The sequence below is a fragment of the Arvicanthis niloticus genome, chromosome 2 (assembly GCF_011762505.2).
Source record: "Arvicanthis niloticus isolate mArvNil1 chromosome 2, mArvNil1.pat.X, whole genome shotgun sequence".
NCBI classification, from domain to species: Eukaryota; Metazoa; Chordata; class Mammalia; order Rodentia; family Muridae; genus Arvicanthis; species Arvicanthis niloticus.
In genome coordinates this window covers 93068503-93091672 of record NC_047659.1, presented here as the reverse complement: position 1 = coordinate 93091672, position 23170 = coordinate 93068503, and the positions used below count along the sequence as shown (strand labels likewise).

The window sequence follows — 23170 nt, the reverse complement described above, 5'->3', positions numbered from 1 at the left end:
CCTCTAATTTCTCATCCTCTAGTACCTAAAACTTTGCCTCTATTTTCCTACCATTTCTGAAATTCTTTTAATGCTTTCTCTAGCCTCTGTGGCTTGTCTAGGTTAATTCTGGCAGCTGTTACCAGCTCAGTTGCTCTGCTTTCCTTTTCATCTAGAGACCCTGAAAATGGCTCAGCTGTGTCTGCTTTACTTTCATTATGGCTTGTTCTTGGGCAATTAGCACAGCTATGACCAACTACTACAAAGGTTACATATAGTTAGCTTTTAATAAGCTACTGCCATTTCTTTCTCCTTTGTCTTGAACACCAAAAAGATGACAGTCTTGGTGTCTGCCTCCCATCCTCACCCCTCATTTTAAAACTATTTCACACTTGAATGATTTTTACAAACAATTCTATCCTCTTCTTTTTTAAAGATTTATTTATTTATTTATTTATTTATTTAATGCATATGAGTATACACTGTAGCTGTCTTTAGACACACCAGAAGAGGGCATTTGATCCCATTACAGATGGTTGTGAGCCCCATGTAGTTGTTGAGAATTGAACTCAGAACCTCCAGAAGAGCAGTCAGTGTTCTTAACCTCTGAACCATCTCTCCAGCCCCTCAATTCTTTTTTTTTTTTTTTTTCCCCCCCGGTTTTTCGAGACAGGGTTTCTCTGTGTAAGCTTGGCTGTCCTGGAACTCACTCTGTAGACCAGGCTGGCCTCAAACTCAGAAATCTGCCTGCCTCTGCCTCCCAAGTGCTGGGATTAAAAGGCATGCGCCACCACCGCCGAGCCAGCCCCTCAATTCTATCTTCTTTAATATATTTAGTAGTTAATCTATCTAATATATTTAGTAGTTATATGTGCATGAGTGCATGCGTACATGCGTGTGTGCATGCATGCATGCATGCGCGTGTGCGTGTGTACGAATGGTTTTGGTTGTTTTCTAATCTGGCCAGTGAGATGGTTCAGTGGGTTAAAGAACTTATGACCAAGTCTAACAACCTGAGTTTGATTCCCCAGAACCCTCATGGTGGACAGAAGGAGAGAACTAACGATTACAAGTTATCCTCCGACCTTTAATATGTGCTATGGCCCACATATGCACACAAAATAAATAAATGTAATAAAGAATACATTTTCGAAGCTGAGAAGCAAAGGCAGGAGAATCAAAAGTTTAAGCCAGCCTACACTATAAATAAAGTAAGTTCCAGACTTCAAAATTCACAAAGAAATCAAAAACATAAAGTCCATTCACCACCCACAATGATTCAGCAGCCCAGGGATGGTACAGGAACTCAAGAGATTCTGATAAATAGGTTCAACATTTACTCATCTATACTGTTTCTGGCTAGAAAGCATGCCAACTGTATGAAAACAGAGCACCATTAATAACTGTACTATCACTGATAATCAACTTACAAAAAGTTAAGATTTATTTAGGCTTTCCTTTCAAAGATTTCAGCTCACAGCCACTTGGTCCCTTTGTTCTTTAGGCCTGTGGCAAGACAGGGAACACATAGCAAAGGCCTGTTCATCTCTTTGCTGGGAAGCAAAAAGAGAGGAAGCAGATGGGCTGGGATATCAAGATCACCCTTGAGGGCATGCCCCCAATGACTTCACTTGCTTCCACCAGGCCTTAACACTAGTCCCATCACCTGTAGACTGGGAACAAAGCCTTCAACACATGGACCTTTGCACAATGTTCAAGCTCTAAATTAGGGGCTAGAGAGATAGCTCTGCAGTCAAGAGCACTGGCTGCTTTTCCAGAGAACCTTTTTCAGTTCTTAACACCCACATGACAGCTCACAACTGTCTGTAGCTCCTAGTTACAGAGGATCTGATGGCCTCTTCTGGCATCCAAGGACAATAGGCACTCACCTGGTACACATACATACATACATTCAGTCAAAACTCATACACATAAAGAGGGAGCCAGCTATAGCACAATATTGCATATTAAATGTTTGTTTTTACACCAGATCCTGTGATAAATTCTCTTGATAGATAGATAGATAGATAGATAGATAGATAGATAGATAGATAGATAGATACTCCTCATTTAATGCTTACAACTACCCTACAAAGCAGGCATAGAGATAGTCTCTATTTCACAGATGTTCCCTAAGTCACAGGCACATATTTTGGATACTCTTCCAAGCAATCCAAAGATATGCCTGTGACTGCTGTCCATGTATTAAATCTAAGAGATTAATCTTGACTTCTCACATCTTACATTGCACATATACTTGCAATATCTGATCTGTCTCTGTTGAAATAGTAGTAGACATCATGGCTTGTTACATTGGCAGTGGAGTGTATAAGTCAAAGTCTGGCTATGTAGCTCTGGGTGGTCAACTCACCACCAAGCTGGACTTGAACTTAACAACAATCTTCTTGTCCCTGCTTCCTGAGTGCTTGGTTTAAAGCATGCAACATGCTTATCTTGTTTCATACTTTTAAAAATAATTTTATTATAGTATTTATTTGCATGTTTGCATATTTATGTCCACGTGTGACAGTCAGAGGAAAACTTGCAGGAGTTGGTTCTTTCCTTCACCATGTGGGTTGCAGAGATTGAACTCACGTCATCAGGCTTGACATCAAGTGCATTTACCTGCTGGACCATCTCATTGGCCCTATTAGTTGCATATTTTAAATGAGCAAAGTCTTTGGTCATGGTTGGCTATGATGAACCACAATTTTTTCACTTACTCATTAACTGTATTTTAAAATTGTAATGTATTATAGTACACATTCATTATTCATTCAATCAATGATTTATAAAGTACCTTCTGAGTATACTATATTCTAGGACTGGAGATACAAAGTACTTGGTTGGTCAGTTAAATCACTGAAATCATTCATTTCATTAGTCAGTCACAAGGAAATACTGGGCATGCAGTAGGTGAATGATACTGCAAAGATTAGAGATATTAGAAATATACAAGAAACAGAAGGAAGTTTTGATTAACTGATACAAATTCTGGAGTCATGGGCATGCATGACTCGGGTCATGCATAATCTAAGTTTTGTGAGTAAATATGGCTACTTAGGAAAAGAATAAAACAGGAGGATTCAAGAGCAGTACTAAACAGTGGTAAACAGAGGGGAAGCCGGCAAAGGAGAGTATGAAACAGGAACATGTGGGGTCATGGGAATCAAGAGCACAGAGAACTGGAGAAAGAGGCTGAGACACAGGAAATAAGAAAAGAAAATGCAGGCATGAGAAAAACAATTCTCTTCAAGAATAGCTGACGGCAAAGGGGGAATGCAAGTATTTTTCAAATGCCAGGAACAAATTTAAAGAGAGACTTGTTAAAGGTCTCTGAGTAGGTAGGGGAATTAGGTCCAAAGAACAAGTAGAAGGATTGACAGACAGAAAAACTAGCTTCCTTTAACTAAAGAGTAAAACAGTGCAGATGTCAAAATGTCTGCAGATTTGGTAGAACAAGTTTATACATTTCTGAGATAGGGTCTCTCTGTGTAGTCCTGCTGTCTTGAAAATTCACTCTGTAGATCAGAGATGTGCCTACCTCTGCCTCCCGAGAGCTGGGATTTAAGGCATGCGACACTACCTCCTGGTCCTACCATATAATTCTTAAAACAGGCAAGTGGCAACCTTGAAAAAGGAGAAAAGGAATTTAATTGGGGAAAAGGTAAGAAAAGAGGATGAGTTAGTTGGAACAGGAGATATGAAAAGTATCTTAAAGTGCATACAGCCCAGAGAAATTGACTTGAAGTATGACTGTTCATCAGTATGCCAACTATGCTTGAAATAAGCATGTGAAACAGTACAGCCAAGTGTAGTGTTATACATGAATAATTTCAGCATTTCAGAGGCAGGGGCTGGAGCAGGGAGCAGAGGAGCAGAGGGGAAGAGGGCAGGGGGCAGAGGGGAAGGGGGACAGGGGAGCAGGAGGGAAGCAGAGGGCAGAGGGGCAGAGAGGAAGGGAGGCAGATGGGAAGAGAAGCAGAAGGGCAGGGGCCTGGGGGACAGGGTTAAGAGGACCTTTGACTGTTCTGTCTTTTATATTTTCATACATTTTTCCCTAATTTTTTATGTATACAAAAATTGTGGGGCCGTGAAAGGATGGCTTGGGTTTTGGTAGAAGTGCTGGCTAGAAATAGCCCAGAGACACAACAGGTGTCCATGCCTGTGAGGGATGGGCATCTATTTTGCAATGCAGCCCCTTCCAAAGAGGTTTATGTCACCTAGCACAAGTAGAGGGCGTGACTACAGGACTCAGCCTCAAGAGATTTCCATATTAATAAGAGACCTAAAAGCCAGAGGGCGTAGCCAATTACATATTCTTTCCAAGACCCTCCTCCCTCCCTATTTAAGTCAGGTCCACCCTGACCTAAAGGGGGGGTGGTGTGCATCCAGATTCAACTACCATCCGTCATGAAAATTAAGCCTGTAAAACCCACGGACTTCCATGTGTCTTTTGGGGGCCCTGCTGTGGGGTAACCCTGGAGGTCTCAACTACCAAGCCGTGTCTAATCTCCCATGGAGAGCTCCTCTGTGTTCTGCCGTGGAGGCCCGCCTCTTCAAGCAAGCTAGCAGAGCAGCCACCTTTCAGTCAAGCGAGTAACCAAAGAATCCCTTCCCCTTTCCCCCTCGTTTCTCTGTTCTGCCTGCACGCCCACCACAGTCTCTGTTCATCTGTGGCCTCCCAATGGCGCCTGGGTTTGCCCCAGCAGCTTCTCACAGCCCAGTGCCAGCCTGGTGCAGTGCAGAACCAACTCAGTCTTGCACTCCGTCTCTTTGGAGCTGTGGAAATCACAACTGTCCAACAAGATTCAAGAATCCATGCCCACGAGAAAGCTAATCATTCCCTACACAAAATGACATGTATAACACGTCACTGAAATTTTGCTGGGATTGTGTTGCATGTGTAGGCCACATACGGTAATATAGCCATTTTACACTATAAATTTTGCCAAACCTGAGCATGGGAGATATTTCTGCATTTTAGTGTCTTCTTCAGTATCTTCCACATTTTAAAGTTTATTGTGGAAGTCTTTCACATCTTTGGTTAGGCTTATTTTTAATTTTTTTTGTTGTTTGTTTTTAAGCTGTGAATGTTTTTCCTTCCCTTCTTTCTTTCCCAGCAAGCTCATTACGAGTAGACAGGAAAGTAACTAATCTTTGTGTGTTGGGTTAGTATCCATCTATACTACTAAAATTACTTATGAGACTTTAAGAGTTTTCTGGGAGTCTATAGCAGTAGTTCTCAACCTGTGTGTTCTGACCCCTTTAGAGGTCAAACGAACTTTTCACAGGCACATATCAGACATCCTTTGTAACACAGTTACAAAGTAGCAACAAAAATAATTGTATGGTTGGGGGTCACCACAACATGAGGAACTGTATGTATTTGTATTAAAGGGCTGCAGCATGAGGAAGGTTGAGTCCATAAGGTCTTCAAGTTTAGGATCATACAGAGATGTCTCTTCTTCCATATTTGGAACTCTTATTTCCTTATCTTATTACATTAGCTATGTCCTCAAGCATTATACTAAGTGGAGTAGATATTTTGTTTCATTTCTGATTTTAAAAAATGCTTTCAGCCAGGCAGTGGTGGCGTACACCTCTAATCCCAGCACTTGAGAGGCAGAGGCAGGTGGATTTCTGAGTTCAAGGCCAGCTTGGTCTACAGAGTGAGTTCCAGGACAGCCAGGGCTATACAAAGAAACCCTGTCTCAAAAAAAAAAAAAAAAAAAAAAAAAATACTTTCAGCTTTTCTTGATCTAGTATTATGTGGCTATTGATCTATCATATCACGTTGATTATGCTGAGTTATGTTCCTTCCACTTGTTTCTTTAGGGCTTTTATCATGAAACTTTGCCAAGGCCTTTTCTTGGCTATTGAGATGATCATATGATGTGGTATATATGTGCAGTGTATGAAGGCCAGAGGCTGATGTCAGATATTGTAGTCTCCTATTGAGTTTCAATTGTATTTTTTGAGACAGGATTTTTCACTGTTCTGCCATCTCTCATCAAACCTGGACTTAACCTTTAGAGTAAGAATGGTTGACCTAGGAGCCTCTGGGATCCAACAGTTTTCCCCCATTTCCCTCCCAGCCCCTAGTATCGAGGTCACAGACTGGCTGCCATGCCTTTCATATAGATAATGTAATCTCAACTCTAATCCTCATGCTTAATCAGCAACAACTCTGCTACTGATACATCTCCTCAGCCTGGTTTCTGTCTTTAAGCTTATGTATGTACTGTATTAGATTTATTGATTTGAACCATCTCGGGATGAAACCCTGGAATGAAACCTTGATTATAGTGTGTGGTCTTTGTAATGTTTTTACTGACTTTGGTTTGCAAGTATTTTACTGATAATTTTTGTTTTTATGTTCATCATGGAAATTGGTCTAACGTTTTCTATGTCCTTACCTGATTTTAGTATTAGGGTAATATTAGACCCACAGAATGAACATGTTAGAATTCTTCTCCTTTTTGTTTATATGATAGAAGCAATGGTCTGAGCTTTTTTAGAAGTCTAATAATTAGTATTCAGCAGTTATCTTGAGCTTTTCTTTGTTGGAACTCTGCTTATGATAGGCCTATTTACATGGGTTATACCTTCTGGATTTAAGTAGGTCATATATGTCTAGGAATTTATAACTATATCTTCATTTTTCAGTTTTCTTTAAATGTAAAATTTCAAGGTGTCTTTAATAACCTTGTAGATTTTGTAATGTTGTAATATCCTCCCTTTTAGTTCTTCACTCTATAGATTACTTTTGCTATGAGTTACTTATTCTTGCTTATTTTTCCAAAGAACTTTTTGTTTTGTTAGGTGTTTTGTTGTTTGTTGTTTTATGGTGAAAAGGTGTATACTTAGAATTAGCCAGCTGGACTCAGTTTAGATAATCCCAATCTTGTTGGACAGAGCATCAGGAGCCAACCAAACATAAGCCTTATTCTCTCTGTCAGGCCACACCAGTGTCACAGAGTTTCTTCACAGTCTGTTTGATGTGGTACATGTTAGCCTTGACATCCTCAGTGAACACAGTGTGGTATTGTCCTCTATCATCTGATGATGGCACACTGGTCAAGCTTGTTTCTCTGGGGTTCACTCTTTTGAGGTTATTGGTACTGCCTCCAGAGCTGCAGGAAGGTAGGTGCCGATCTTCTGTGGCTGAGGATGCCTTTCGGCACTACCTTCTTAACCAAGGCCTTTGCTTTCGCTTTGGGAGGGGCAGGAGCTTCCTCCTTCACTTTTGGCACCATCTTGGTGAAAAGCTTATTTTGTTAGTTTTGTTTTTTGTTTTTTGTATTATTCTTAATCTCCATTTCATTAGTGTCTACCCTGATCTTTATTATTTCATCTACTGTTTTGTGATTTGGTTTGCTTTTTCTTTTCTTTTAAGACTGTGAGGTGAATCATTAGTAATTTACTTGAGATTTCTCTGATATTTCTATGTCAACACTTATAGATAAAAACTTTCCTCTCAGACCTGACTCAAATGTAATCCCAGAGTTTGGTAAGTTGTTTTCACTTTCACTTGATTCAAGAAATGGAACTTGTCCCTGATTTCTTCAATAATAAAAGAGAATATTGTTTCCTCTTTAATATTTTATACTTTCTATGGTATCTCTTGCTACTGAGCTCTACTTTTATTCCAGTATGATCTGATAAGATAAAAGAAATTATTTTGATTTTTTTTTTAATTGTTAAGACTTGCTTTATGGCCTAAAAGATAGGTTAACCTATCTACGGATGATAGTGAGGCACTAAAGTTATCTGTTATTTTTATCAGGACTTTTGTCTCTATTAGTTTTGTTTTATAATGTTGAGAGTCCAATGTTTGGCACATAAATATTAATATTTACAATCTTCTTTTAACAATTGTTTAATTAATTAATTAATTGACTTTAATGTGTAGAGGCATGCAGGCCACTCTACACCTGGGCAGGTCAAAGGACAACTTGTAGAAGTTAGCTTTTTCTATCTGTAGTATGAGTCCCAAGGATCAAACTCAGATCATCAGACTTGTAGCAAGCACCTTTAGCTGCTAGACCATCTTGCCTTTGTAATTATTCTACCTTGATGAGCTGTTCTGTTATTGTGTATGGTCTTCTTCATCTTTTCTGGTGAATTCTGGTTTGAATTTGTCAGCAGAATAGCTACACCAGGTTGTTTTCAATGTGCATTTGCTGGGGATATTAAATTCTTTCACTTTTAGGCAATGTTTGTCTTTGATACCAATATTTTAATAGTATTCCTTCTTCCAATCAATGAACAGGAGATATCTTTCCATTTATTTTTATATTCTTCAATTTCCTTCATCATGTAATTTAATTTTCAGTGTAAGCAATTCTCATCCCTTTGTAAAGTCCCAAGTGTTTATTTGTTTTGTTGTTAATGAGAACAGAATTGCTAATGATATGCTCTAACAACCTACTGCCTGTGAACGGCAGCATAACTGATTTGTGTGTCCTGGTTCTGTAACCTGAAGCCTTACCAGATTTGTTAGCTCTACTTTTTGTTTGGTTGGTTTGGGAGGGTTTTGGGGGGTGGTATTCCCAATTCTTTGTTTTGAGACAGGGTCTTACTGCATACCTCTGGCTGGCCTGGAACTCATTAAACAGGCTAGTCTCAAGCTTACAAACATCTATTTGCCTTCACCTCCCAAGTGCTGGGATTAAAGGCATATACAGCCACACTCAACCAATTTTCAACTTTTTTAATAGCTCTGAGTTAATTATACTACAGAGAAGTACATTTTGGATTATTTTCTAATTACTTCAAAACTTCACTCTAAATATATAGTTAATGATTTTCCTGTGGCTTATCTCCTTCAAGAGGATCAACTATAAGCTGGAAATGGCAGTGCAAACTTTAATCCCAGCACTCAGGAGGCAGAGGAATCTCTGAGTTTGAGGCCAGCGTGTTCTACAGAGTGAGTTCCAAGACAGCAGAGTTACACAGAGAGACCCTGTCTCAACAAAACAAAACAGAGTATTAACTATGGGGTCAGTGAGGTGGCTAAGTGGGTAAGGGCACTTGTCCTCCAGCCTGACAATCTGAATTCAATCCCAGAAAACCACATAGTGAAACAAGTAGTTCTCTAACTTCTACATGTACCCTACCATATCTTGTTGGGGGCTGACTTTTAGCAGAAAGCGGCTATCAGCTTTGCAGCCATCTTGAGCCATATACCCTGACATGAGACTTGGATTACAATAGCCTACAACAGCTGAGCACACTCTGATAATTTTGGTTTAGATACCTTGGGTGCGTGAGATTAAAGGTGTGTGATTTAAGAGTGACCTAGAGATCAGATTTAGAGACAAGACCTAAGGGCATGATTATAGGTGTGACCAAAAGGCATGGCTTAGAAGTGAGACATATAAAAGGCAGAGGCAGACGGTAGAGAAGGAGACACCTAGAGGAAGAGAGACTGAAGAATAAACGGGATTGAAACACACTCTGTCTGGTCTCCATTCTTCGAGTCCATCCTCACTCTCTCTCTTGCTGAACCCCGACCTGCGGACTGGAGCGGCAGCTTGGGCCACAAAACAGTGGCCACTAAGCGTGGAGTGGAGAGGGCCTCAACATTTTAGGCCGCCCAAAGTGGGGCAGCCTAGGCCCCAACAATATCTTAATTTAGGGTTTCTACTGATGTGAAGAAACACCATGACCAGGGAAACTCTTATAAAGAAAAACATTTAATGGGGGTGGGGGGTTGGCTTATAGTTTTAGAGGTTTAATCCATTATCATCATGGTGGGAAGCATGGCAGCATGCAGGCAGACATGGTGTTGGAGGAGCCAAGAGTTCTATATCTTGATCCCTAGGCAGCAGAAGACTTCTTGCTACACTGGGCATAGCTTGGACATATATGAGACCTCAGAGCCCACTTCCACAAACAACTCGTTGTTATAAACTTAAAGAGTAGGACTTATGTGAGTTAGTTTCGGTACAACTAGCTTCAATGCTTATGGGCTTAGCTGAGAGCAAAATATTTTAACATAGGAGCTTGGTATCTTATAGCAGGAAGCAAAGAACAGTACATAAATGGACAAGGGCCAAGATTTATCTTCTAAAGGCCTCCAATGGCCTGCTTCCTCCTCCTTCAAATACTGAATCTATTAAAGATGAAACCATTGTTTAGGTTAGAGTCCTTATAAGCTCTCTGGATACAACTAGAGACATGCTTAACTAATCCCCTAGGTCACTCCAAACTGACAAGATTAGCCATGACAAGTTTCTTTAACATGATGGGACAGGTGAATAAAGCACATGCAAAGCAAGTCTATATCATGTGATGTGAGAAATTAACTCAAAGAGACCAAAAAAAGTAGACCTAAGTTTTAGAACAGGAAAAAAAAAAAATGAACCATTGATTCATTGTTTATAATGGATCTGTATAAGTTATTTTTATCTTCTGGCTTTAATTTTGGCTGATATGCATTTATATGCTTCCTTTCAAGACATCTCCATTGAGGCTACTAGCCTACAATGTATACATATATGTATGTAAGTAAAAAAAAATGTATTTGAGTATAGTATGATATTTAGAAAGCATAACAAGAAAAGGTTATAAAAAAATAGTGTATGCATGCATATCCTTACTAGAACTCAGCACTGGATGTCTTCCTAATCACTGTCCATATTATTTTTGAGACAGGGTTTGCCACTGAATCTTGCTAATTTAGTTAAGAGTGGCTGGTTAGCAAGCCCCAGAGATCTCTCTGTCTCTGCTTCTCCAGTGCTGGGATTACTAGAGTGTACTGTTACACCTACTTTGGTGACTGAACCATCTCCCTAGACAACCTTTCCCCCTGGTGAGGGCAGTCACGGTGTGGATGCATAGGTTGGAGGTCAACCTTGGGTTGTCATTACTCAAGAGTCATCACCTTGCTTTTTGAGATAGCATTGTTCACTGGGATTTGCAATTTGCAGAGTAGGTTTGGCAGGCTGGCTGGCTGGCCAGTCCCAAGGATATGTTTTTGTTTTCTCAGTGCTGAGATTACAAGGTTATAAAACCATACCAATCTTCTCAGTTGGGTTCTAGGGATTGCACCTAGGTCCTAAGGCCTTGTGGGAATGTACTCTGACTGAACTATTACTCCAGATACTTTGTCCACCTTTCAACAGATAATTGTGTGTTTACCTTTTATTAATTTAGTTCTTTCTAATAAGAGTTTTAAAATTTTGCTGTACTTGACTTATGCCTTTTGGGTGAGGTACTTTTGGTGGTGTTTTGCTTTGGTTTTAGGTTTGTTGTTGTTGTATGGTTTGATTTTTTTTTCTTTGAGGCCTCATAGGTTGGCCTCAAACTCAGGCTTAGTATGCTTCAGATTCTTGAGTATGCTGGAATTATAAGCCTTTGTTGCCCATGGTTGTCCATGGGTTGTATTAGCTTCAGTCTGCTGCTGTAATCCAACACTGACCAAAATCTACTTGAGAAGAAAGGGTTTATTTGGCTTACATTTCTTATTCACAATCCATCACTGAGGGAAATCAAGGCAGGACCTTAGGCAGACAGCGAAAACAACCTGTGGAGAAATGCTGCTTACAGGCTCACACTCTGGCTGGCTTGCATTGTTCATGCTTAGCTATTTTTTTTTTTAATATTTACTTATTTTTATTTTCTGTGTATGAGCATTTGCCCTGGAATCAGAGTAACAGATGGTTCTGAGCCAGAGTGCTCAGAATTGAACCTGGGTCCTCTGAGAGAACAGCCAGCACTATTAACCTGTGAGTCCTCACTCTTGGCTTTTTTTTTTTTTTTTTTTTTTTTTTTTTTTTTTAAATACAGTTCAGTACTACCTCAAAGGAACAGTGCCATACACAGTGGGCTGGGCCTCATACATCAATTAAGAATCAAGATATCTTACAGACATGCCTCTAGACCAGCCTGATGCAGGCAATTCCTCTAATGACCCTTCTCTCAGATCACTCTAAGCTGTGTCAAGTTGCCAATTATGGCTAACCAGGACATTGGATCTTAATTTATTTCTGCTTTTAAAGTGATCTTTTATTTAAATTTGTCATTTTTACTTGTCAAGATGAATATTAGCTCACTAAATTCAAGTATTTTTTTCTAAAGGAAGTATGTATGGTCATAAATATTCTCAAATTATTGTTTTAAATGTATCCCACAAGTTTTTGATATGAGTATTACTAAGTTTTAAATGTATTCAGACCTCCACCCTGATTTCTTCTGTGTTATATGAATTACCAAGTAGCATTGTATTCCATTTCCAAATATCTGACCTTGTGTGTAGGTTAGCCTAATACAGTGGTTCTCAACCTTCCTAATGCTGTGACCTTTTAATACAGTTCCTCTTGTTGTGGTGACTCCCCAACCATACGGTAATTTTTGTTGCTACCTCATAATTTTTTTTTAAATTTTGCTACCATTTAATTTTGCTACCATTATGAATCATGATAATAATATCTGTGTTTTCCAATGGTCTTAGGTGACCCTTGTGAAAGGGTCATTTAATTCCTAAAGGGGTCACAACCCACAGGTTGAAATCCAATGGTCTAATACATGCATCAATTTTGATAAGTCTATGCTAATGAAACCTACTTACTTTCTAGATATTGTGATCAAGATACCACATGCTGCTTAAATCTTAAGAGCTTTAATAATTTTAAAATCCTTTTGTCTATTAATTGTTGGGATGAGAATTACTGTAAATGGAATTTTTAATTTTTAGATTATGCTTTGTGTACTTTGAGGTCATAATCTGTAAGATTTTAAATTATGTTTCTCTTGTGAGTTAGTGAGTCTGGATTCCTATTTTAATAAATAATATCAATTTTCTTTTGGTTAAAAAAAAGCAGAGACAACTAAAGAACAAATAGATAAAACTGAACCTTGTCAATATTCAAAACTTCAAAGAACACTAGTGACAGACTGAAAACATAACCTACAAAACAGAGGAACAATTCTGACCGATCTTGACACCTTAAATAGATAAAGAATGACAGTTCAGTAACAACAATGGCAAGTATAAAAATGAACAAAGAGAGCCTTTCTAGCTACCATGCTTTGCCCCCATGATAGCCTAGTCTCCCCTGAACCATGAGCTGAAGCAAAGCCTCTCTTCCCTTAAGGAGGAGACGGACACAGAGAATAAGGACAACAATGACAAGGTAGGAAGGGCCTGAAGAGATGGCTCAGCGGTTAAGAGAATTGGCGATTTTTCCAAAGGGTTCAATTATCAGCACCTAGACCTGGGTTCCATTATCAGCACCTACATGGTGGCTTTTGAATTCCATCTGTAAGGGACCTAACAGCCTCTTCTGATCTCTGAAGGCTTGGCACATATGTGGTGCACAGACATACAAGAAAACAAAACAGTAATACATACTTTCTTCCCCCAAGTCAGGGCTTCTCTGTATGGTGTAATAGGGCCCCAGATCTTAGTAGACCCTGAGACCCTACCACAACTGACTCCATGATGGAAGTACCATTCAGGCTGTAAAACTTAGTACATAGACAGCACTACCTAGATAAAGGTCTAATCCATCAAAGTACACAGTCATGGGAAAGTCTATAAATGTATTAGCCTAGCTTTTGGGTTTCTGTAGTTCTGTTTCTAGCTAACTGTTCTTGTTAATCCAGGACGTGGCTTTTGTACCTAAAAGCTCACTCTGAGAAAGGCTCAGGCTACAATGGGATCCCAACCACTCAGTTTAGTCACTGGCCCACTAATAAAGACTTTCTATCAGCTTAAACATGTGCCAGAGCAGTCTTCTCTGGTGACCCAACAACAGTAGCCCTGGATGCCCTGGAACTCATTTTGTAGACCAGGCTAGCCTCAAACTCAAGAGGTCTGCCTGCCTCAGCCTCCGAGAGCTGGGACACATTTAAACAGCATAAAGCATCTTACCAATGAATGTAAGACCTTATTTCTTCATATCAGTTTATAAAACAAGTCCCCAAAGCAAGAGAGATGGCTCAGTGGTTAAGAGCACTAGTTCTTGTAGAGGACCTGAGTTTGGTTCCCAACACCCAACAAGGTAGCTCACACCATTGGTACTCCAATTCCAGGGGATTCAACACTCTCTTCTGACCTCTGTAGGCACCAGGCACAAACATAGCACACACACACACACACACACACACACACACACACACACACACACACAGATATATATGCAGGCAAAATAATCATGCACATAAAAATAAATCTAAAAAAAAATTAGTTAAGAAAACTGTTTCTGACAGTAACATATGACTGAAAATGTTTTCATGAGATGCCATGAACTTAACCCCTAAACTTTCTTCTCTTCATTAAACTGAAACAAAGATATTTTAGGGTTTTGAAATGAAAAGCAGCTATTAAAACCTAAGGTCCCAGGTACATGGGAGGCTAAGACAGGAGGATTACTTGAACCAAGATTTTAAGACTGGCCTAGACAACATAGCAAGACTTCATCTTAAAATTAACTAATAAAGGCAGGTGTATAGGAGAAAAACATGAAGAAAACAAAACAAAAAAAAAATTCTCCCCATACTAGAAAAACAATGGGTGGATTTGTATCAGAATGTTTTGATCATAGCTTCCAGAGGTAGTGTATTCAGATAAGTGGGTAATCTGTGTTGGGTAGCCCAGCACATATTTACACATGCTTTGATTCTAAAACCAGGGCAAACTGATAATCAGTCATCAAATATTTACTGAGTCCACACTTAATTTATAGTGCCAAATTTGTGTTTACAACAGTCAGTTTTTTAGTTTTCTATTTTATTTTGATATAATATCATACAAACTTACAGGGCACAATGTGATGTTTTGATACACACATACAATGTATATTGGTCAAAGCAGAGTAATTAATGTATCTATCACCTCAAGCGCTTTTCACTTCTTGCTGGAAAAACACTTAAAATCCTTACCATTATCTTAAAATGTACAATGCATTACTGTTACCCACAGTCAGCCGACTGTGCAAGAGAACATCAGAACTTACTCATCCTGTTACCTAACACAGCACCTGTTGCTCAACCTCTCCCAGTTGCCTTCTCCTTGTTTTTGCAGTGCTAGGAGCCAAACTCAGGACTTTTGCTGGGGATACAGCTCAGTGGTAGCGTGCTTACCTACATGTACAAGGACCTAGGTTGGACCCCTTACAATTCCAACTCCAAAACACACACACACATACACACACACACACACACACACACACACAGTGCCTCCTGTGTGCTAAGCAAGCATTCTACTACATATCCTTTCCATGTAAATACAAGAGACAGTATATATTTGGGGAAAAAAGAAAAATGTAGTCCAAACCAGGAATGGTGCACATCTGCAATATAACAGAACCAGATAAATACAACGCAGACTTCTACTAGACCTCCAAAGAACACCAACATTCCATAAAAATAGAAAAGAAAGTGACATTGCTAAATTCTTTTAACAAAGTCGCATTATTCTGATAACAAAGCCAGACAAAGATCCAAAAGAAAAAGAAAATTATAGGTTAATCTCTCTGATGAACATAAGTGCAAAAAATCATAACAAAGGTTTTTTAAGAGCACTGACTGCTCTTCCAGAGGAACCAGGCTCGATTCCTAGCACCCAAATGGCAGCTCACAACCATCTGGAACTCCAATTCCAGCGATGGAAGGTAAGTCCCTATTGCTGAAGACACCATACCTTTCAGACACAGGGCCCAGAGGCTCCTGAGCTAGAACTGACCTGAAAATCCCCCGAGAACTAGCTTTCAGAGCACCATAAGGCACAGTGTTAAGCTTCCAAAGGAGGGAAGAAACCAACAATCCCATGAACCACAACAACCACCAGAGCCCTACGAGCACAGTAGTGGTACACATACCTTGCCAGTAACCAATAGTTCTCTAATTGGACTTATCGCCCATTCAATGAGAGAGAAATTATGTCTGGTAATGAAAACCTAGTCAACTACCCAGGACTAGTGAAATCATAGACCTTGAAGGAAAACCTACAATCACCACTTTACTAAACCATCATAATCCCTAACTACACTCTAAACATTTGTCCTTATAACCACAGATTAAATGTTGCCCTCACCTTCATAAGGAAACTTCTATTTGCAATAGACAGACATCATACAAAAAAAAAAAAAAAAAAAAAAAAAAAAAAAAAAAACACCTCACAACCAATCAAAATGTGGAGCTGTGGAGCCCAGCCCTAACTGATACATCTATAACACATCTCCTACCTCTAAGGCTAAGACATCATTGCAGAAAGATTTTAAGAGCTAGAGGAACAAGGAGCTTGCTGTGAGACTGTGTCTCCTAGGAATGTCAAAAGCTACACCCGTTTCCAAAAGTGACATTGCAATAACAGGGATTAAACCTTTAACAGAATATAAAAAAGAGATATATGAGAGATACACAAATGAGTGTATATATATATATCACCGTCCTCAAACACACCAAAACTGAGGGCCTCGGTTCCCATTACAGATGGTTGTCAGCTGTCATGTGGTTGCTGGGAATTGAACTCAGGACCTCTGGAAGAGCAGTCAGTGCTCTTAACCACTGAGCCATCTCTTCAGCCCCACAAATGAATTCTTAACATTCAATCAGCAGCAAGCACTATCAGAAACACCACAAGAAATTTAAAGCAGTCTGTCCTCAGGGAATGTACAATGTTGAGAAGAGGTTAACACATGGGATGCTACCAGCTCAACAAATAAGCTAGTGTGGCTCAAATAATAAGGTAAATTACACATAAAAAAGGAAAAGCATGATCTAGATAAGAAGTCCTAGGAGCTACAGAGTGAACACAGATGGATCAGAAGGTGGATTAAAGAGAGGAAGACAGAAAAGAAGCAAGAGGATGAGTCAAGGAAGAAGAAAGACACACAATCAATTATAATGACATAGAAAGGTAAATGGAGACAGAACTCAGTAGAAGCACCAGTCTGGAACAGTCTGCGGCGACAGGAGCTAATGGAAGACACAAGTGGTTGGAGACACGCTACAGAAGTTTAAAAGATTAAACAACATTCTGATTTCTAGTAAGTAATTGATACAGCCACTCTGAAAGTAAGATCTGAGGATGCTCGGGTTTGTTTATGGGGAGAACTGCTTAAAGGGAGAGCCCCAAATCCTAACCTGTTTTATTAATGGTTACATGTCACGTACAGGACTAATATAGTACGATAGAAGCTTGGAATAAAGGTACCAATTTTTCATGATTTTGAGTTACATGAAGTAGCAATTAAATTACAGTTATAAAGTAGTCAGATTTTGGCAGGTGAATCAGAGGAACAGCATAAGTAATAGAAGCATTTAGAATGATGGAAGGCTGATTCTTGAAGTACAGAGAAACCGCCAAGCTCCAGAGAGTCAGGGAAGACAACTAAGGGAGGAACCAACTAAAGTTCATTGAAAATAGACCAGGAAATGGGGAAGGAAAGGAAAAGTCAAACAGTATGCTGGAGCTAGAACCGGATCTTGGGCAGGAACACAAATAGAGTTCCACCCTGGAGAGAAGGCAGTCAGTCATAAGGGAACAGTAAAGGAATGATAGCTAAGACACCATTTAAGATTTTCCTTTTAAGATTTATTTATTTTATGTATATAGAAGTTTTGTCTGCATGTATGCCTGTGTGCCATGGATGCACCTCACGCTTGTGGAAGCCAGAAGGCTTTAGATCCTGTGGAACTTGAGTTACAGATGGCTGTGAGCACCACATAGGTTCTAGGAATCAAACCCATATCCTCTAGAAAAGCAGCTTTTGTAGATGAGGACAACTGAGCACAGAGAAGTAACTTGTCTGATTTATACGGATGCCACATGGTACAGCAAAGCACAATGTAGTGCAGCAAAGAGCACCTACTGCCCAGACCTAGTTTCTAAGTGAGTAGCTGTTGTGTGCCAAGGCTTTTATACACACAGTGTGTGTGTGTGTGTGTGTGTGTGTGTGTGTGTGTGTGTGTGTGTGTGTGTGTTAAATACCAATACATTAGGATGTATACATATAGTTATATCTCCACCGTGTAGTGGAGATAACTTTTGAAGGAAAAATATAATATGTGCCCCATTCTCCTTTCTTAATTCAACTAAAGCTATTTATTTATATATATATTTTTACATATTTTATGAATTCTTTTTAATATATTCTCAGTCAGGATTGTGGCAGTTAAGAGAAAAACAAGTCATTTAGTATTCAGCTTCAAACATCAAAATTCAATGTTTTTTTCTTTTTTTTAAGATGGGGTTTCATTATGTATTCCAGGTTGGCCTTGAACTCAGGACTCTCTGGTCTCCGTCTTCCCATGCTGTGAGTACAAGCCGATGCCACCACACTTAGCTTCAACACTGGACCTTTGCATATGTCTATTTCTAACAGAAGCATAGCTTTGAGGAAGATATTGTCTACACTCACACAGCTCCTTTCCCAAATCAAGGGCTTGAGCTAAACCATTTGCTGCAGTGCATGGGACACAGGAACAGAAATCCAAATACAAGCTGCGTGAGGGCACACATATAAATACCAGGACTTGGAACCAGCCTTGGGACACAGTGAGACTCTTGTCTACTACAGAAAGAAAAAAAAAATAGTGTATGTAACGAACAGTCTTTTTGGTAGAAAGAAGGGGAAAAAGACTACACTGTGTTTATGCTTGATTCCTCCAAGATATAGGGTGAACTGTACTACTCAAATCATATGTTGAGGTTTCAACCTCTGGAATCTCAAAATATAGCCACATTTGGAGTTTAAAGCAGTGATTGAATAAGGCTATTAGTGTGGGACTGTTGCTAAAATGCATCCCCAGGGGAAACCCAAGAAACATCTACCCTTGAGAAACCACTGGATTTCCTTATAGCACACAGGAAAAGGGCTGCTGACAGGAGTGTGGGTGCTCGCATTCTCTGACCAAAGCCCCCACCAGAAGGCCTTTACCCAGAAGGAACGAAAGCTTTCCCATAGCCACAGAGATGAAGTCCTTCACCCTTAGACTTCACCAGCCTCTACACTTTAGTCCCTCCCTGAAACCCTGGGCAATTGGTGCAGACTTGCATAGAATAGCTGGTATGCAGTGGCTGAACACTCAGGTGACAATTTTGTGACCTTGCTCATCACAAAAGTAGGGGAAGTAAACAGTGCAGCAAGCCCAGCAGGATCATCCTTTCTAAGCAGGCACAGGTGAGCTCCTGAAGACACTTCTTTCACTCAAAGAACAGTCATGTATAAGAGGGGCCGCAATCCAAAGTGCCCAGAACCTAAGATGAGGCACTGGGGATGCATACATCAGGGAATACCATGGCAGGACAGAGCAGCAAGATGGCAGCCATCTGCAGCCAAAGTGAGAGGTCTCAGAGAAACCCAACTCTTTTCTGTTCCTTGACTAGGGACTCCAAGCCTCCAAGGCTGTGGAGAAATAAAATTCTAATCTAGTGTGTGGTACTGTTATGCCTGCCCTGGCGAACTAATATACACCTCCAAGTTAAAATCCTCCATTACAGACAAAATAAAATATAGTAAGTTTGAGAAAATCTATAGAAAGGGGTCTGATTTCTTACTTTCATGGACAGTGATGAGAACACACTGGCACAATGAACTAGAAGAAGGAAATATCATCTTCCTGGTTCCAGAGCTGGGATTCCTACATCTATGTGGTGGCTTGAATAAGAATGGCCCTGACAGGCCCATGTTTGAACACTTGGTCTCCAGTTGGTGGAACAGTTGGGGAAAGATTAGGAGGTGTGGCCTTGTTGAAGGAGGTGTGTCACTAGGGGCAGGCTTTGAGGTTTCAAAGGAGTTATGTCATTCCCAGTGTTCCTCTGTGACTTTAGCCGAGGACTTGGCTTCAATTCCCAGTACCCACATGGTAACTCAAAACCACCTGTAAGTAACTCCAGGCCCCGGAGAATCCAAAGCTTCTGGCCTTCTCAGGAACCAGATACTTATCTGTTGCACAGATTAAAAAAAACATGCAGACAAAACACTCATACGCATAAAATAATAAAAATGTAAGCCACAAATAAAATGCTTTCTTCTGTAAGTTGCCTTGGTCAGGGTGTTCTGTCATGGCAAGAGAAAACTAAACCACTTATAGTTTTACAGGGTCAAAATCCAGTAGGTGGCAGAGCAAAGAAACAGCTGAGAGCTCACATTTTGAGCCACAACCACAAGACAGAGAGTGCTAGCTCAAAAAGGTCCATCTTGAAGACCTTATTTTAATATCCCAAACTCTCATGGGTTTCTACCTACTGTATCCAAGAGTTTTCCATGTTTTGCAGTTCAGTGTATAGAAGGTGCATAAGTCTGCTAATCTCTAGCCCTCTCAGAGGATGTGCATACTGTATAAAGAAGACAAGGGTACAAGAAATAACTGAGACCCAGTTTTCATCAAGAAGATAGAGGCCAATGAGGGTAGGAAGGCTGGAAGCTCATTAAAAATCTCATAGAACCCGAGTTCCATCCCCAGGACCAATATGGTAGGAGAAAACCAACTACTACAAGTTGTCTTCTGACATCCACATGTGCACTAGGGAGTGGGTGAGTACACACACAAATAAAATTTAATTTAAGGACTGGCAACATGGCTCAGCAGCTAAAAGCACTTGCTGCCAAGTCAGATGACCTGAAGTCAGTTCAATACGAAGGAAGGAGAGGACTCCAGAAAGCTGTCCTGTGATCTCCACACATATGTATGTATACACAGACACACACACTGGCGCACACACTAAAGAAAGAAGTTTAATCTTAAAAGATTTAACAGTGTAGAAAAGAAGTCATCCACTATAGTGCCTATTTAGAAGTCTTCAGAATTCTGATATACCAACTGAAGTTGCCTAAGTTATAAATTGTCAATAAATGGTGAAAACAGACCCTATTAAGTAGGACATGAGCACAGTCCAGTCTTCAGATTTTTAAATTTAAAATTTTGTATTTTCTATCTGCATTAAGCAGCAGCCCTAAGAGCTACTCAAGCACAATTTTATTTTCTTTCAAGAATTATAACGAGCCGGGCGGTGGTGGCGCACGCCTTTAATCCCAGCACTTGGGAGGCAGAGGCAGGCGGATTTCTGAGTTCGAGGCCAGCCTGGTCTACCAAGTGAGTTCCAGGACAGCCAGGGCTACACAGAGAAACCCTGTCTCGAAAAACCAAAAAAAAAAAAAAAAAAAAAAAAAAAAAAAAAAAGAATTATAACGACAGACATAAGATTCTGTTCCTAAGAACTTATTTTTAGATTCTACCATTTCGGCTAATTTCATTAACAATTTAGATTGAGAAGATAATGGATTAACGGTGCCCAAGTCACAAGTGTGGCTCATATATGGTTCCTGACTCATCTAGCAAAACACTTTCAACACAAAAATCATTTGTGTGTTTTTTTAAAAAAAATCGATTTAGCAAAATACATCAATTTATAGAGATTTTTAAAAAGCCATACTGTTGACAAATATATGTTAAGCACCAAAAGGGAAGAAGGCCTCATTCTGAAATAAAGGAATTAATATTTATCAGTCTGCACAGAATGAGGATGAGACAATGCCCATACCATATACCTGGCAGCCTGTGTGCCCGTGAAGGGAAAGCGGCCACATAGGCCAGTTGATTACCACTGCCAGCTCAGCAGCTGAGCTTGGAGGAAAGGTGGTATCTACACATAGGCCACTCTAGAGAACCAGAACTTACAGTCAGTCTCTGGAAGCGAATGGAGAATGTGGCGCTGATACCGGGAAAAGTCTGACAACAAACAGGGTTGCTGGTGGGCTGGGAAGCTTCCAGGGCTATCATGCTGAAGGCGTACAGCAACCGACGGCGGGCTAATATTAATACCTCACCCCAGAGGTGAAAAGAAAAACTCTAGGAGGGCCGAGGAAAGGGCTCGACCTTACCTTGTCATCCTCGCATCTCTTCCCCAGGCCTTCCCTGGCCTGTAGCCGGCTGCTGAGGCGGCCGTAGTCGGCCTCCTTCTGGTCGATCTGCTTCTTATGCGTGTCCACCAAGAGCAAGAGGTCCGAATTACGCTTCTCCAGGCGCCCACGAGCCACCTCGGTGCGCTGGACCTGGCCCTGCAGCTCGGCCACCTCCTCCTGAAGCAGGACGTGGCGGGAGGAGATGCTCCAGTAGTTGAAGGCAAGGACGACGATGACTACCAGCAGCACCACCAGCACGAAGGACGGCAACCGGCCGGCCCGCCGGTTGGCCCCGAAACCCACCATGAGGCCGGTGGCTCTGCCGCCGCCGACACCTGCGGGCAGCGCCGCCCTGCTCTCCGTGCGGCCTCGGGACCGGGTCCCCAAGGGACTGGCCAAGCCGCCGGAGCGCGGAGGGGGGCGGGGCGTCGCGGGTCCTCCCCGCCCCCTCTGCGCCCCCGCCGCGCCCCCTCCAAGAGTCGAAGGCCAGCGGGCTCTCGCCGCAGGGAAGCGGGAGAAGCCGCCGCTGGTACCAGCGACCCGATGCCTCAAGGCTGGGGGCGGGGACGCGAGCCGGAAGGGGGCGGGTTTTTTTCGGTCCACGCCCACCGGCTGGGGCCGGGGCGCCCAGGGGGGCATTTGCTCGTTTCCGCCGACGCCCCCTCTTCTCGCGAGATGGTGGGCTGCTTCTCGTCCCCTTGCGGTCCTGTCTCGCGAGGGTTCTCTGGAGGTCGGGGCGCGGGGTCTGGGTCGATCTGCGTACCTGGGTGTGTGTCCCCTGAGGCCAGGTTTAGAGAGGTCCTGCTTTAAGCTGGCCCATAGACAGGGTTTCGTCTGTAAGGACAAGTTCTGAGCCTGTTACCAAGTAGGGAAGGCTCTAGATGAGATGGGATCTGAGACGGGTGTCTAGAAAGGCTTTCTGCTTGTTCTTGTTTGTGCCAACGAGGTAGAAAAACCAAAACAGTTAACATTAGCCCACAAAACAGCGGTGCCCAGACAATACAGCAAGAGAACCTAAGCTTTCGGAAGCTCCGGGATTGAGATGTGTTAGCAGCCTGGTTTCCAAGGTTACTGCTGTCACGGACAGGAAGAATTCCAGAATGCGGTGCTCCTATTTTAAAACGCTCTGCTGCTTTTTCCTCGACTTAGCTGAAGAGAAAGCCCAGACGCTGCCCTCAGTGAATGGCAGCTAATGCGCCGTTACTGACCGGCTGACACAGTCCGGATTAGCAATAGCAGCCTTTACAAGTTGTTTCTGCACGTCTAGTTTTACATCCCTCCTATCCCAACAACACTTTCACACATGAGAAAAGGAGGAAACAAAGATATCC

The 23170-nt window shown here is 41.2% G+C and overlaps 1 protein-coding gene across 2 annotated transcripts in view; it reads right to left on the bottom strand.

Moving 5' to 3' along the window:
* Positions 1–22377, bottom strand: part of Golm2 (golgi membrane protein 2) — a 64985-nt gene extending 42608 nt beyond the window's left edge. The window contains exon 1 of one of the 2 annotated variants that reach the window (XM_034494560.2): positions 21819–22377. In XM_034494560.2, the coding sequence (XP_034350451.1) occupies positions 21819–22145 (327 nt within the window). In that variant the 5' untranslated portion in view covers positions 22146–22377. The remainder of the gene's footprint in view (positions 1–21818) is intronic. The other variant, XM_034494562.2, reaches the window with a different exon arrangement.
* Positions 22378–23170: the final 793 nt, after the last annotated feature.